This window comes from Phodopus roborovskii, unplaced genomic scaffold (assembly GCF_943737965.1).
Source record: "Phodopus roborovskii unplaced genomic scaffold, PHOROB, whole genome shotgun sequence".
Classification (NCBI taxonomy): Eukaryota; Metazoa; Chordata; class Mammalia; order Rodentia; family Cricetidae; genus Phodopus; species Phodopus roborovskii.
This window is the reverse complement of record NW_026126515.1, coordinates 17172870-17188706: the sequence shown is the minus strand read 5'-3', so window position 1 is coordinate 17188706 and position 15837 is coordinate 17172870. Positions and strand designations below refer to the sequence as shown.

General features: G+C 37.0%; 1 protein-coding gene across 2 annotated transcripts in view; it reads left to right on the top strand.

The window, feature by feature from the left end:
* The window catches only part of Galc (galactosylceramidase), a 41931-nt gene that overhangs the window by 13432 nt on the left and 12662 nt on the right, over window positions 1-15837 (top strand). For both annotated transcript variants that reach the window (XM_051196153.1, XM_051196154.1), the window contains exons 6-11: window positions 1437-1475; window positions 2001-2131; window positions 6555-6710; window positions 9189-9313; window positions 11132-11259; window positions 15265-15354. In XM_051196153.1, coding sequence (XP_051052110.1) covers window positions 1437-1475; window positions 2001-2131; window positions 6555-6710; window positions 9189-9313; window positions 11132-11259; window positions 15265-15354 — 669 coding nt within the window. The remainder of the gene's footprint in view (window positions 1-1436; window positions 1476-2000; window positions 2132-6554; window positions 6711-9188; window positions 9314-11131; window positions 11260-15264; window positions 15355-15837) is intronic.

Genomic DNA, 15837 nt, shown 5'->3' with positions numbered 1-15837 from the left:
CTCCTTCTGTCTGAACTGTTTTTAATGTCCTTTACAGGGTTAACATTTATAAAACATGCTGAGTTTGTGTGGGAGGCTGACCCCATGCCTAAAACTGTACTCTATAACAGCTCGCATGACTGTAGTGGCTCTGTCTCCATAAACATTGGTATTTTAATCCAGCACTGACTGAAACTCATACTGAAGTTTTCATGCATTCACGATTTAAATTATTAGCCAGCACTTTCTGGGCCCTACTGTGTGGCATAACTGAAGCTGTCATGTTCCAGCAACAGCAAGATCAATGAGCTATCATCAGCGAGCGACAGACACTGCTGCAGATACACTGTTCCCCTGTGGGATGATTTGGGCATGAGGAGGAGCCCTGGCCACAGGAGGGTGGAGTCAAGAGTATACTTGCTTTTACTCTCCTTTTCCAAATTATAACTGACAATTTGTATCTGGGATTTTTTTTTTAATGTTGTTATATTTAACCCGTTAGTGTGATTAGATGCAGATGGATCTCTTAGCTTTCTGATATGGTACATGTTCACAAACCATTTTCACTATTTTCACTGAGTGATGCTGATCACGTGCTGTGGTGAGGCACTCCTTTAGGTAGAAGTTCTCTATCACGCCAAGACTCCAGGCCCATCTCTGTAATTGTTTTCTTGACTACAAGACTGAAGTCTCAGAAGGTCCCTTCCAGTACTGAAACCACACCCTCATGATCTGAACTTGGGAGAGTGGAGTGTGATTCCTTTTCTTTCTTGATTAAGGGCCTGCTCTTGTGTTCTCACTGATCATTACAATTCTCTGTGTGAACAGATTCCTTCTATACAGTGAATAATATGCTCCTTACTCTGTTTATATATCAGAATTATTCCAGTGATTCTCATAGCTGTTGGTTCTCCAATGCCCAATGTAGTCTTTGTACACATTACAGTTATAATTTTGTTCTTGTGTGTGAATGCCTATTTTGTTGTTGGAAATATCTGGAATAAATGATGTATTTTGAAAAATGATTATCGGTTTATGAATATTTGCCTGTGTGTATGTACACCACATGTATGCCTGCTGTCCCTGCTCCATGTAGGCCAGAAGAAGGCACGGGATCTCTGAGAACAGTGATTGCAGACTATTGAGAGCCACCACAGGGCTGGGAATGACCCTGGTTCTCCGAAAGAACACCAAGTGCTCTTACTGCACTAGCTGTCCAGCCCCATACATTAGTTTGAAAAATATTCTCTAAATATTTTAAGTTTTAAAAAAACTTTTAATTTTTAAAAGTTATATTGTTTTATAGGCATACTTATAAATTTTATGGCAGCCATTTTCAAAAGATAGGAAAATAGCTTTCAGGTACAATGAAAGATGGTTTGAGAAGAGCCACTTTAATGATTGTGTTCATTGTTAGATATTTAAAAACTTTCAATTTTGGATTTTTTGTTTTGCAGATTTGGAATGAAAGGCCATTTGATGCCAACTATATCAAGGTCTGTAAATCTTTGATCTCTTTTTTTCTCATACTTTTATACACAGAAATGTAGAGCACAGTTAGATTAGAAATGTTACTTTTTGATAGCATAATTAATTTGCTAGATGTGATATAAAATGAAATTCTTAATATCTGTACTCCTGATATTGAAGAATATGCATGCAATTCATCATAGGCCCTGAGTGGCCTGTATTTAAAGAATTGTGTTGAATGTTATTTTATGGGGTAGGGTTGTGGCTTGCATTGGAATTGATGCTTATATGAAGCCCTTCACCACCAAAAGAAAACCAAAACAAAATGAGGCAAAACATTAGCTAGGTGTGTAGTGGTGCACACCTTTAATTCCAGTACTTGGGAGGCAAATGTCCCTACAGTATTATCCCAGAACTCACTCCTGTTGAGAAGCAGTGTCGAAACCACCATCAGAATGCAGAGTTTTCAAAATATACTCTGGCTATTTTGTTCATATTCCAGCAACAAAAAGCTCATTAACCCTTGCCATGTTCTATTTATGTCTCCAAAGGAATTAAGGAAAATGCTGGATTATCAAGGTCTCCATCGAGTGAAAATCATAGCAAGTGATAATCTTTGGGAACCTATTTCTTCTTCCATGCTGCTTGACCATGATCTCTGGAAGGCGGTTGATGTCATAGGGTAAGGTGCAATTTACTTTGAAAACCAGCAGTTTGTGGTTCTTTGTCTGGGCATTGAGTATGCCTTTCTTCTTGTCTTCTCTGCCCCTGTGATTACATTTTAAGATAGCATTTTCTCATTAAGACATTGACCACTCACAAGTCATTCCATTCTTTTTAAGATATATATTTGGGACCTTTTCTATGACAATGAAATGTATTAAATAAATAAGTTAATGTTTAGATTAATAAAACAGGCTTTATTTAGATTCAAAAGCAGGTATTTAGTTTTAGAAGTTTCCAAGACGATGTCATGAACTTAGTTTCTAGCTCAGGTTTCCTGTGACTCAGTGTTCATGCACTAACAGTTTTGTAAATAGTCTGACTGACTGTTTTTTTTTTTTTTTTTTGTATCCTTAACATTTTGACTCTTAGACTTTTTAGTCTATTTGTTAATCTGCCTTACAGCTTTCTGGGTCTTAACTGAATTGGGCTCAGCAGTTTGATTTTTAAAAAGTAAATGTGTATTCTATGTATCATGATGGTATGTAAGCATTTAAAACAAAAAGCTGCATATATGTGAAATTTGATTTTTAATTTGTTGTGACACAACTTAATCTCTGCATATACTTTGTTTCTAAAAGAAAGCTTTTGGATTTTATTATTTTTTATGTTTCATTTTTTCTTTCATTTTCAGTGCTGGGGACCAAACCCAGGGCTTCATACATGCTAAGGCAAGTGCTCTACCATTGAGCTATACCCGCATGCAAGAGTTTTCATTGTTTACTAAAGTAGGCAGAATAATAAATATGTATGTTCTGATCACTCAGCCTTGGAAAGAAAGAAGCCATGGCCATTTTCCACTCCTGTGTCTATCCATTCCATCTTCTCCGTGTTTTGGAACAAACTGCTGACACTGTGTTGTATTTCTTCCCTACAGATTTTATCATGACTCTCTAAACATATGAATTCTTTCCCTTTCACCATAAATAATACCATTATTATACCTAAGCATGTAATTGTTTCTTGATATTATCAAATATAGATTATTCTAATTTTATAGTTTTATTTGATTGGATCTGGATTTATTTAAGATTCATTTATAGGTTGGTAATTAAGTTTCTTCCTATTGATTTGTAACTCAGGCCCTTTAACATGCTTGTTTACTCCCTGTGCTTACTTAAGAGACTGTGTTGTTTGTTCTGTGAAGTTTTCTTAGTCTCTATTTTAGCAATTTCATCCTTCTGCTTTAATTTAACATACATGTCTATCCTGTTTTTCTGGGAAATTGAGAATAAATTAGATTTGGGCTTTTATGTTTTTCAAGAGAAAGTGTAATTGTACATTTTTATATAAACATTTAACAGTAAAAATGGAAAATTTTGCCTTTCATTAGGACTTACATGAACAACTCAGATCTTAGGGAGGCAAGACTGTGTTCTTGAACATGTTTGGCTAGGAAGGCTCTTAGAATTGAAGAATAGTTTCAATTTCATATTATGAAGAAGTTTGGTGTTTCATTACTCATTATTCATATAGGTATTTTAGTGCAGTTATTTTCCTCTCTGCCATAGCTTTATGTCATAGTTTCTTTTGTTCACATTAATTTAATATTTTATTGATTGTGTTCATATACTGGTAAATGTATTCTTTAATATTATTTTTCTCAAGAATTACTTCATGACTTAGGATATATTTTCTAATAGTATACAGGTTTGGTTCAGTCTATAAATTCACTGATATGGTTTAAATGCTCTGTATATAATTACACTGTCCATGTGATCTGTGTGGAATCGCCATGCACAGTTCCTCTTACACAGTACAGTGCCAACCTTTTCAGTCTTGTTTGCATGAGAATTGGTGCCACGTTACTTGGCACATAGATAATGAATGCTTTATCTTTGTGCTTTGTAACTAGTGTTGATAGAAAATGTCATTCTATGACTAATCAGCATATCTTGAACTGAATTCTTTGTATGAGAGGAAGAGATATCTTGCTTTCACATTTGGCTACCTTTTTTTTTTCTTTCTTTCTTTCAAGGTCATTCATTTTATTTTTTAATAGATTTCTTGTATTGGATTAAATTTTGCGCTCTAATACTGCACTGGAAAAGATTTTCACATTTATTTTCTTTTTAAATGTGTGTGTGTGTGTGTGTGTGTGTGTGTGTGTGTGTGTGTGTGTGTGTGTGTGTTTATATGCCACGTGTAAGCAGGTACCCTTGGAGGCCAGAAGATGGTCTTGAGTCCTCTGGAGCTGGAGTTATAGGAGTTGTCAGTTGTCTGCTGTGGATGTTTAGGAACTAGATTTGTAGCTTCCTGAAGAGAACAGCAAGCTCTATTAACCACTGAACCCCCTCTCCAGCCCACATTTACAGTTTTTGGTATAACTGATGTTAGCTTTGTCTTTGCCATATTCAGATGTTTTGGTTATTACATGATCTGTGCTATGATTCTGGTAGTGCAAACTCTGCGGCTGTGGTGTTTGTCCTCTTGTTTTTGCTAAGGAGGTGTCTTCTTACACAGCAAGACCTGTTTTTGTTTCTGCAGTTCACAGCCACTCTTGAGTCACAGCTTGATACCGGTTGGTTCAGGTGGAGTCATTTTATCTCCTAGGAAATATTTGGCAATGTCTGGGAATATTGGTAGTTATCTTAGTGAGGTAAAGACCTGTTGTTAGCATCTTATGGGTGGATGCCAGAAGTGTTTGCGAAAATTCTTGGGGACACAGGTCAGGACTCCTATGTCTAAAATTAACCAGTTCACAATTTTGGTTGTGCTGAAATTGAGGGACTGCTCTATGCTCCTATGGTGTTCCTTGTTTTTTTTTTTTTTTTTTTTTTTTTTTTTTTTTTTTTTTTTCCTGGTTTTGTTGTTCTTTAAACAATGGTGATGAGGATGAAACTGCATCTGGGATTGGTATTCTCACGTTAGGTGAGCTAATGAATTACCATGGAATGAGCATACATATGGACCTATCACCCAGAAACTTGTAAAGTACCCAGTCAGGCTGGAAGCCTTTCTTGTAACTATTAACCTAACATCTAGTGCCAAAGGACAATTGTGTCTGTTTAACGTTTCACCAAGATCCCATTTCTAGAGGAGTGGTATTCCCCTGTGCTGAAAACTTAGAAATTTATCAAGGACAGGAGTAACTAAAGCAGTTCTCATCTTTTTAACATAGAAGTTTTACCAGCAACAAAAACAAAAACAAAAAAGGATGTCTGTCTTTAATATTTATAAGTCAGTCAGACATGCATGCCACCAGTAAACAAAGGAAATGTATTTCCCTTTAGTGTCTTCTCTGAACTTAGTGTGAACTTTGAACTGCTAACCTTTTGGATCACTTCTATACTTTTATTTGTTATAACTTATGAAATGATGCACATACATTTAATTCCAATATTCAGAAGGCAGAAGCAGGCATAGCTCAAGATTACAACAAGCTATTTGTATAATTGCATTGTTGACCATATAGGATGTTGATAATCAGTTATTCACTACAAATTCCAGATAAGAAGGGAAGGCCTTTATTGGTGGTTCTCTTTATTTTCTCTGGTCCAGGCTGATCTCAAATAATACTTGTGACTTCTGCCATAGAGATGTGACCACCGTCTTGAGTCAGTGCAACTGCCTGCTTATGAGCTTCAGTCTACACTGAAGATACACTGTCACCATCGTAATGATGACTATACTATAGAAATCCATCCCTAGGTCAGAAGGACTTAGAACGCTTACCTGGCTGAGCAGTTTTGTGTCTGTTTCAGGTGTGTGTGTGTGTGTGTGTGTGTGTGTGTGTGTGTGTGTGTGTACGTTTAAATCCTTTCTTGGTGGTTGTCTGTATTGTTTTTGGGTTTTGGTCTTCTTCCCACAAGAATTGGTGACACACTATTATCTGTGGAGCTTTCGTGGATTGGTTTCATTGTGGATTGGTTTCAGTGCGTTGCCTTGGTGTAAATGCCAAGATTCCTGTCTGTAAAGGACAGGACTGTGGGAGAGGTTGCTTCTTCATAGACAGAATAGCCTCACTCACCTTTCTTAGTCTCCTCCTGGCTGTTTTCCTCCTGTCCAAAGCTCCCCAGCTTTCCCCGGGAAGGCTGAATCTTCCTTTACCCGGTTCTCATTTGCAGTGGTCCAGGAAGTGGCCCCTTTATCCTTTATCAGTCAGTTTACTTTCATCCATTTCTGGTTTCCAGAATGTTGTCATGCCATTCTGTACATGATGGAGGTTTCTGCCTTTCTGTTTACTTGTTGTCATGTGTAGGGTGCCTGAACTGGAAGAATGGGAAGTGGATGCCTCCTTTCCGTCTCTCATCTGTCTTCCAGAAGCTGCTTGAGTGATTTAAAATAGCAAAGCTTGGGGAAGACCTGTATTTCAGCCCATTCATCTCATGTTTAGAAGCCGTACCTTCTGACTGCTCCCCACTGGTGCCCTTCTCTTCTAGAGCTCATTACCCTGGAACCCGTACAGTGTGGAATGCAAAGATGACAGGGAAGAAACTTTGGTCATCAGAAGATTTTAGCACCATCAACGATGACGTCGGTGCAGGCTGCTGGGGGCGCATATTGAATCAGAATTATATCAATGGCAATATGACCTCGTAAGTTATTTATAATCTTTTGGGGGGCTTTATTATATTACATTTTAGAAAATACTGTCAGAAAAGAAGCATAATGGACCACTGTAATTTTATTTTTTAGATTTAGTGGTTGCAAACATATGCTTTATTGACTTAATCTACATATGCCTAATATTTGTCTAATCTATGCCTTGTTTCCTGTATTTGAGAAGAGTCTAGATTAAGTAAAGTTGCATTTATTGGGTACAGTTTGCTCAGGCAGTGCAATGATTTTTGATAATTTACATATATTTTAAAGTACTTTGTCTCATACCATCATATTTCTCACATGATTATATCATTTTATAAATATGAGCATATAAAACATTTCTAATTGTTAGTCTTTATTCATATTTTTAAAATATCATTTGTAACTTTTATTTATTTAAAAAAAACAAAACAAAACAAAAAACTAAAGCACAGGTCCATGCATTTCATTCAGCAATTTTGGCCCTTGTCTCTTTTAATGTAGAATTGTTGCCCTTCCCCCTTTTCAAAACAACTTAAAACAAATAAATAAATAAACAAACAAACAAAAAAACAAAAAACAAAACAGGGCAGCAGCAGCCTTTAGTTGGTACCCACTTCCACTTCTACTCTGAGTGGCTGCCTCCTTGTGGGATCTTATAACTTTATCTGACTCTTCACAAAGCTGAGTTTGTAAATAACAACACAATCCTTTTTACCCCCTCCCCACCCCCTCTTTTTCTTTCTTTCTTTCTTTCTTTTTTTTTTTTTTTTTTTTTTTTTGGTTTTTCGAGACAGGGTTTCTCTGTGGCTTTGGAGGCTGTCCTGGAACTCGCTCTTGCAGACCAGGCTGTCCTTGACCTCACAGAGATCCACCTGCCTCTGCCTCCCTAGTGCTGGGATTAAAGGCATGTGCCACCAATGCCCGGCTCCCTTTTACTGTTAAAGGGAATACTTCCTAAATGATTGGATTTGATGTTAGCTTAGCAGTAAGTAGATGCAAATTAGCCTTATAAAAGAATTATAAGTCTGATAAAAGCAAGACACTATTCGTGCTTTTGTGGTGGCTTATGTGGCATTAGGGTAGTGCATATTCATTGCAGACAATTGAGAAAATGAAGATGAGTGCCCAGGGACACAGAGCTGCCTATAACATTGCCATTTTGAAATAATGATCCTTAAACCATTCTCCTTTTCTTATAAGCTTTTCAGTAATAGATTGGCACCTGGGTAGGTGGTCTGTTGAGTGAGATGCTTCTCACTTAACTGGGTATTAATGACTTTTTTCTCAAGTTAAGTATATTTTTACTTCATTTCTTTTCTTCCCATGTTTTGTTTTGTTTTGATGACAGGGTCTTCCTGTGCTGCTCAGGCTGGCCTTGAACTCTCTTTATTCTGGCTCAGCTTCCTGAGTGCTGAAATTATAGGCATATACCACGGCATCCAGACACTTAAAATACCTCTGTATGTTCTGTCACATAATAGAAGTATTTTCTAACTATGCCCTATCTTAAGATGTCCTGCAGTGCTTGTTATATGGAAAGGCTTAGATTTTCTAAGAGTGCCAGAATGGCTCTGTGTCTTAGGAGATCACTTGGCCAGGGAAGTGAAATTCTCTGAGTGGGTGCTATTTGTATTTCAGCTGTAAGGAACACAGCCAGGAATAAAATGTTTTGTTTTGTGCTTGAACTTTCCTGAGAGCTGTAGGGTCACAGCTCTGCTCCTGGAGCTCAGTCAGTATGTGCTGTAAATTATTAGTGTCTGTCATCTAAAAGAAATGGCCTCAAACCGGCCAGCAAGCTGATTCAGTTAGTACCTCAGCGGAAGCAGAAAAATAGAGGCTAGAGTTCTGTCAATAAACTTAATCCTCCCAGCCACCTGGAGATTCAGGTGCCCTTGTTACCCTAACTTCACAGGTGGGGAAACAGAGGTTAGGCTTAGAGTCCTGATTTGAACTCAGACAGTCTGATTAGGAGTTCATGGCTTAACATTGCAGCAGCTCCAAGTCAAGTTCATGAAAATTATATTGTGAAATCAGTGTATTGGGAAGTCTGTCAGTGGGAGAGCAGTTACAGATAAGGTTTGCTTGTACTCGTTTCAAATTTTGACATGTCAAGCATGATTCATCTTTTGGCTTTACCATTATTGAGCAGAATTTGTGTGTGTGTGTGTGTGTGTGTGTGTGTGTGTGTGTGTGTGTGTTGTACAAGAATATAAATGTGTGTGCATGTGTGTGTTGTAAAAGAATATATACATGTGTGCTTGTGTATGTGTGTTACTTTTAATTCTCTCATTCACCATCTAAAATGCTTAGATGAACACTCAACTGGATTTTTAAAGATGAAGAGTAAACTGAGGCAACATAAATTTTGTCTGGGGTACTTAAAAGTTCATGTTCATTTATATATAATTTTGAAAGAGATTTTTCCTTCAGGCTTTTAGATATTTATGTTTTTATTACATATTACATGTTTCTTCAATTTAATGTTTTAGCACAATTGCTTGGAATTTGGTGGCTAGTTACTATGAAGAATTGCCTTATGGGCGAAGTGGATTGATGACAGCTCAGGAGCCGTGGAGTGGGCATTATGTAGTAGAAGCTCCTATCTGGATTACAGGTATGGACGTCTAGATTCTCTTTCTCCCCAGATTCTTTTTAAGAGGCAAACCAGAAAGCACCAAAGCATGTAAATGGCCCTGCTTTAAGTGTGTGACTTTCAAGGGGGATGTGCCAGTGGTTTGTAATATTATTTTGGGTAACCTGACAGCCTTCTGGAATTCATACTTGATTATTCTAAGACCATTCCCTTAAAAAGGGGGAGGAAAGAGGGAACAGAGAGCAGCATAGGGAAAGGGGATGTCTGGTGATGGAGACAGAGGTAATCTAATGTAAGTATATGATTTCAAATCATGGTAACAGCCGATGGAATAATAGAAATGTTTGGCTATGCTCAGCATGTCTAGGAGTTTTGGGATTATTCATTTATATCAGTTCCATTTTATTGATTACAGTAAAGTAAGTGAATAATATAACTAATACAAATTATAATCTACATTAATCAAAAGAAATATATATATACTATGTGAAATAGTTGTTACGAGCAGTTTTCCCACCAGCCTGGTCCCACAGCTGAGTCAACCCCACATGGTCTTATCTTACTGGAAAGAGGATCTGGACCTTCGCTCTCTTGGTCCTATATGTTGAATCTCCTCCTACCTCTCCCTGAATCCTCCTTGTCTCCTAGTCCTGCCTACCTTGCTTTCCTATTGGCTAATAGGGCTTTATTCATTAACCAATAAGAGAAATATATATACAGAATGACATCTCCCATCAAGTAGTAAGGCTTTACATTGGTCCCTAAATCTACTAAGTGTTTGAAGATATGAAATTCAGAAAAAGATAAAAGTATGACTCATATAGATTTAAAAATGATCATACACTGAAGATTTTGTTTCTCACATGAAGTGAAGAAATGAGGTAGATGCTAGAACCAGCTTACAGTGTGAGTCAGCATGGCAAAGCAATTTGAGATTAATTGTAAATGGAGACAAGTTGAGTCCCTCACAAGTGGAGCCTAGCAGTTAAAATGTTTGCTAGCCATGACATAGTTTACATAGCCTAAGGACAGGACTGCCAGATCCATGTACTTCCAGGGAAACCCAGAAATTTTTCAGCCATATCAGTCACAATAGAAGTTGATATCATACAAATAGTGGGTAATATCTGAAGGAATATAACCATATTGATATCTAATAACCTTATCAATAAGATAAATAACAATAGTAACATTTTAATATTTTAGTAAGATATTTAACATTTATATTATTTTGCTTCAAAACTATGCCAGTGTTTTATAAAAGCCAATTCCTCCCAAAGCAAGATAATTCTAAGTCTATTTGCTTTGATTTTAAACCCATATTTTGATTTTTTGTGACATTCTCAGATTGTAATCATGATATTATTCTAAATTCCTCTTCAAACTAGTGGAAAAATTAAGACTTCGGTTCAATTGCCTCTTAGCTGCTGGTATTGTTCTACTTACTATAGTGAAGTAATACTCTTCAAACTTTGTGACTTTGGGTCATTGGTAGGGACATGGAAGATTGTTTAGTGTAGTTTCATAGGTGACGATACATCTTTTAATTCTTCCTTGTTCTTTTAGAATGGGATGAGTTTCGATGAGCAAGGCTTGGCAAGAGTCACTTAATTTTGCACTTTGGGAAAAGGAATGCACACTCAATATTATTAGTCATTCAGAGAGCCTTCCTGCCATTACATCTTTCAGCTGCAATATTTAAAAATGGAAACCTAAAGTTGGGGGATACTTTCGTAAAATAGAATATAGTTGCTTAGAATCAAATTCAGTCAGATTCAAACTGGTAGACTGTTTTCTATTAAAGTTGTCACATTTACATCTTTCTCTCCCTTTCTATAGCTCATACAACTCAGTTTACTGGACCAGGCTGGTATTACCTGAAGACAGTTGGTCATCTTGAGAAAGGAGGAAGCTATGTCGCTCTGACTGATGGCTTAGGAAACCTCACCATCATCGTTGAAACCATGGTAATTTTTTTGTTTTTGGTACTCAACTAATGGATGTCTCATACTTGACCACAAACTGCTTCAGAGAAAAGAAGGGCATTGTCTTATCCCAGGCATAGGAGGGCACTTCTCTAAGAGTCTTATAACTGACTCCTGGGGAGAAAGGTCCAGTGGTTACCTTGCCTCTTCTGTTGTTTCTAAGACTCTTTATCCTTAATGATATATTGGGATAGCTGGCCTTGAACCTCCACAGCTTTTTATGACTCTGCAGTTAAGACTCCTATGGAGGGTTTCCTGGGAACGCATATGTTAGTCCTTTGGGCGTGTACCTAGGAGCGGGACTGCCAGTTAAACAGTAACTTTAAAGGAGTGAAGAGTTGCCAGTCGCCTGTACCATTTCTCCTTGCTGCCAGCAGTTCATAAGTCTTCCAGATCACCACATCTTCTCCAGCAATTAATTACTTTGCTTATCGCCGTTCTCAAGGATGTGAGGTGGTGTCATTGTAGTTTGACTTACTTTTGCCTAGTGGCTAATGATGCTGGTTATATTTTCGTATAGTTTTTGGCTATCTGTATGTCCTCACTGGAGAGATGTCTATTTAAATATGCACTGTCTATTTAAATTAAGAGAACTTTTAGTTTTTCTTCTTAAATTGTAAGAGTTCTTCGTATGGTCTATCTAAATCCACCCAGAAGACAACGTGTGGACTTGTATATTTGCTTCCATCCTTATAGCATACTCAGGTAGGCCAGGCTGATCTCAGACATAGTCGTGCTGTATCAACATCCCAAATGCTGGCATTGCCATGCCCAACTTGTCTGTCTCTAATGTCTCTCTTTGAAGTAAAATCATTCTAAATTTGTGTGATGGTCAAATTTGTTTTACTTTTGTTTTGTGTACATTTAGTATCTATGTAGGAAACCATTGACTAACCCAGGGTCATGAGGACTTGAAGTTTACATGTATTTTTTTTTTTTTTTTGGTATGATTGCTATTGTTTTAAGTCTTACACTTAGGTTTCTGGCCCTGTTATTTCTTGAGGTGCTTAGCATTTGTTGAGTTACCCCTTTTGTGTATGAGTGCCTAGCTGGTTTTCTACTAGGTCTTGAAAAGTCTGTTTTTCTACTTGGATTATCTTCGCATATGAGCTGAAAAGCAATATGTAACAAATTTGAGGGTTTTTTTTTTTCCCCTATACTTATGCTCAATGGTTACCATTGTACCTTACTTACTGTACTTCTGAGTGAGGGTTTGGTGGGAGTGTTTTCTAGCTTTAATCATTTTCAAGATTGGCTATTTTGGATCCTTTGGATTTCAATATGCATTTTAGGACTAGCTAATTATTACGAGCATATAATATAAAGTTGCTATTTTCCTTACTCTGTGTATGAATGTGTGCCAGTCAACAAATGTGGGGTGTCTTTTGTCTTACTTAGTTTCTCTATGACATGTTGTCTTATTTCATTGTAAAAGTCATATTTCTTTTTACTAAATTTTATTTAATAAACCTATTAAACTATCATTACATTTTATTTATTTATTATTAATATTGCTGGGTATTTCATTCTTTTGGACCCTACTGTAAATGGGATGTATCAATTTCATTTTTAGCATTTCATTTCTCTTGTGTAGAAATGTAATTGATTCTGATGTATTGATCCTGTGCCCACAACTGTTCTTTCTGTGGGTTCCTAGAGGTTTTTGTTTAAATGAGCACACTAAGTAAGATCCTTTTAGCCTTCCCTGTAGCCCCCCCCCCACCCTTTATCATCCCAGAAGCCTTGTGTTAACTTTGTTTGCCAGTTGTCCTGCCCTGCTGCTGATCTAGAAAAAAAAAAAAAAACAAAACAAAACAGAACACTGTGGTGTGTGCGGTGAGCTGCTGGGTGTGTCAGTGTGTAAAACTGCAGGTTGAGGAGCTTGCCTTTTGTCATGGAGCACGTTGAATCCTTTTATTCAGAGTTCTGGGTTTCACAGAGTGCAGGGTCATGCTGCTTTTGTTGGTGGTTATTCACTCTCATAGTGTGCTGCATTATAGCGACGTCTGTGGGTGGGACCAGCCCTGCATGGCAGAGATTAGTCATTCTTTGACATCGCACATTATCCTTTATATTTGATGATGGATTTGACTCCCTAGATACTAGAATTTCCCTTCCTCCTGATTTTTGGTGGTTCTGGTAGTAGAGTAGTTACTAAGCCTACAGAGTGATTTGGGATGTTTCTGAAGAATCTGTCTGAGGTCTGGTGTTCTTCAGATGTTTGGCAGAATTCATCTATGATGTTTTTAGTTTTTAGTTTAAGGGTCTTTTTACTTATTGTAGGTCTGTTCAGATGTTGTAATTGTTTTCCGAGGCTTTGGAATTTCTACTTTTCTGTCATTTTTGTTGGTTGGCACAGAATCCCTCGCTTAGTTTCTTTTTTAGTCATATAAAGCCAATAGGAATGTTCTCCTTCGTTCTTACCTGGGTCATGCCTCTTTCTTCTCAGTCTTCTGAAGGGTTATTTATATTTCCAAGGGAAGAATGTTTTTCATCGTTTCCTGCATTTCAGTATTCCACACCAGTATTCATTGTCCTATGGATTTTGCTTGCACTTCTGAAACTGTTTAGCTTCTTAAAGTAGAAAGCAAAGTTATTCCTTTGAAAATAGCCTTCACTTCCTCTCTATGTGATACTTTAGTGTAGTTTATCTGTTTCCTATTTTGTTTTAACATTTTTGATCACAAAGTATGTTTTTCTATTGTTCTTGAGATTTCTAGTACTACTTAATTGCTCTGTACCAAGGTATCTTCATATTTGTATTTCTGTAAATTTTCAACTTTCATTCTTGATGCTTTATTTCATCTTGTTCTAATTGGAAAGCATGTTGCCTGGTTTCCTTGAGAGAGTTGTGGCCATTGCCTTGCATGTGGGCCATGCTGAACACTGCACTGGAACAGTCTAGGTGCTTTGTTGCCTATGGACTCCCATGTGACTTTTTCTTAGATCCATTTGGTTGTTTGTGTTCATTTCTCTGCTGTTCATATTGTAAAATCTCAACTATTGTAACTTGTCTCTCTTCCCTCTTCTGTTAGTTTTTATTTTATATTATCTTGAGATTTTCTAGTTTTTTATTTCTGATATTTTTATGTATTGACTTCTGGCATTAAACTTTCTTTCTGTTTATATCTTTTCTTTTGTTTTAAAATCGATTTTCTCTGTTACTATTTGTCATTGGTTGTGTGTGTGTGTGTGAGTGTGAGTGTGTGACCTGTTAATGTATTTATTTCCCTTAATCTTTGTTTCAGCCAGTTTCTTTGAATGTAAGGCATGTCTCCTTTCAATAGCACATAGTTAGATCTTGCTTTTCTTAATCTTGTCTGGCATTTTGTATTTCTGTGTGTTGCAATGGTTGGGTTTCTTTTTGCTTTGTGGTCTTCGTTTTCCACTATTCATGATTTTGTTTCTATTTTGTATTCCTCCTTTGCTGTTTTCTTTCACATTTAATGAGTGTTTCCTGATGCTGCATTCTGTTCCTTTAATACTCTTTCCACTATACTTTTGGGAGTTGTATCTGAGCAGTGGCTTCAGAATTTATCCTACATACCTTATTTTTTCAGAACTACTGCAGACTTGAATTTCCTGGGTCCTGGGCAGTTGCAAGATTGCTGTTCTGTCCTTCCATTCCTTTTAAGCTTTTATATTTTCCCATTTTTGTTGAACATATTACACCTCTAAAAGGGAAGTAATAGGACAGTATCTGTTTATATCATCCATTATATTTATTTTATTTTATTTATGTTTCTTGTTCTTTGGATATGTTTCTATGTATTTAAGTTACCATTAGGGTCATTCCATGACTCAAAGCTTTGGCTAGGCACACACAGTACACACTCATTTAAGTTATGCTAGCAATGTATTTTTTATAATTAGAAATAAGTTCAAAGTTGTTACAAATGCTACTATTTTGGCATTGATTGCATAATGTTTGCCCTACAAAATACCTTATATATTATTTAGATAACTTACATGACTTTCTTCCGCCAGAGTCATAAACATTCTATGTGTATACGGCCATACCTACCATATTATAATGTCTCACAACAGTTGGCTACCTTCACTCTAAAGGGATCGTTGGTAAGTACATATGTTTATCTTTTATTTTGATTTCAAAATTTGTGGTTGAGTGCTTGCTGCTTTTCCTTGTCAAGTAGCTCACAACTACATATAACTAGCTACAGAGAACCTGATACCCTCTTCTGGCCTCCAAATGTCACACATGTGAACATACTGAAACAAAGAAACAAAATAAAGCTTTAAAACTTCATGAAAATTTGTGTTCTATTACAGACCATTGATTATTAAGTGAAGCCACGCTTTATAGAATTAAGAATTTGTGTGTAAATGGAACCTGTCCTGCCTGGTGCCATGTACCTCCTGCATTTTTTTTTTTAATACATGGTTTAGGCTGACCTCACTACACAGTGGAGGATGACTACAAACCCCTGAGCATCCCTCCTTTACCTGCTGAGTACTGGGCCTACAGGCGTGTGCCAGCCTGCCACTAACTGAGCTACATCCTCAGCCTCCACAAATAAAACAGAAGCCAGTGCCCAATAT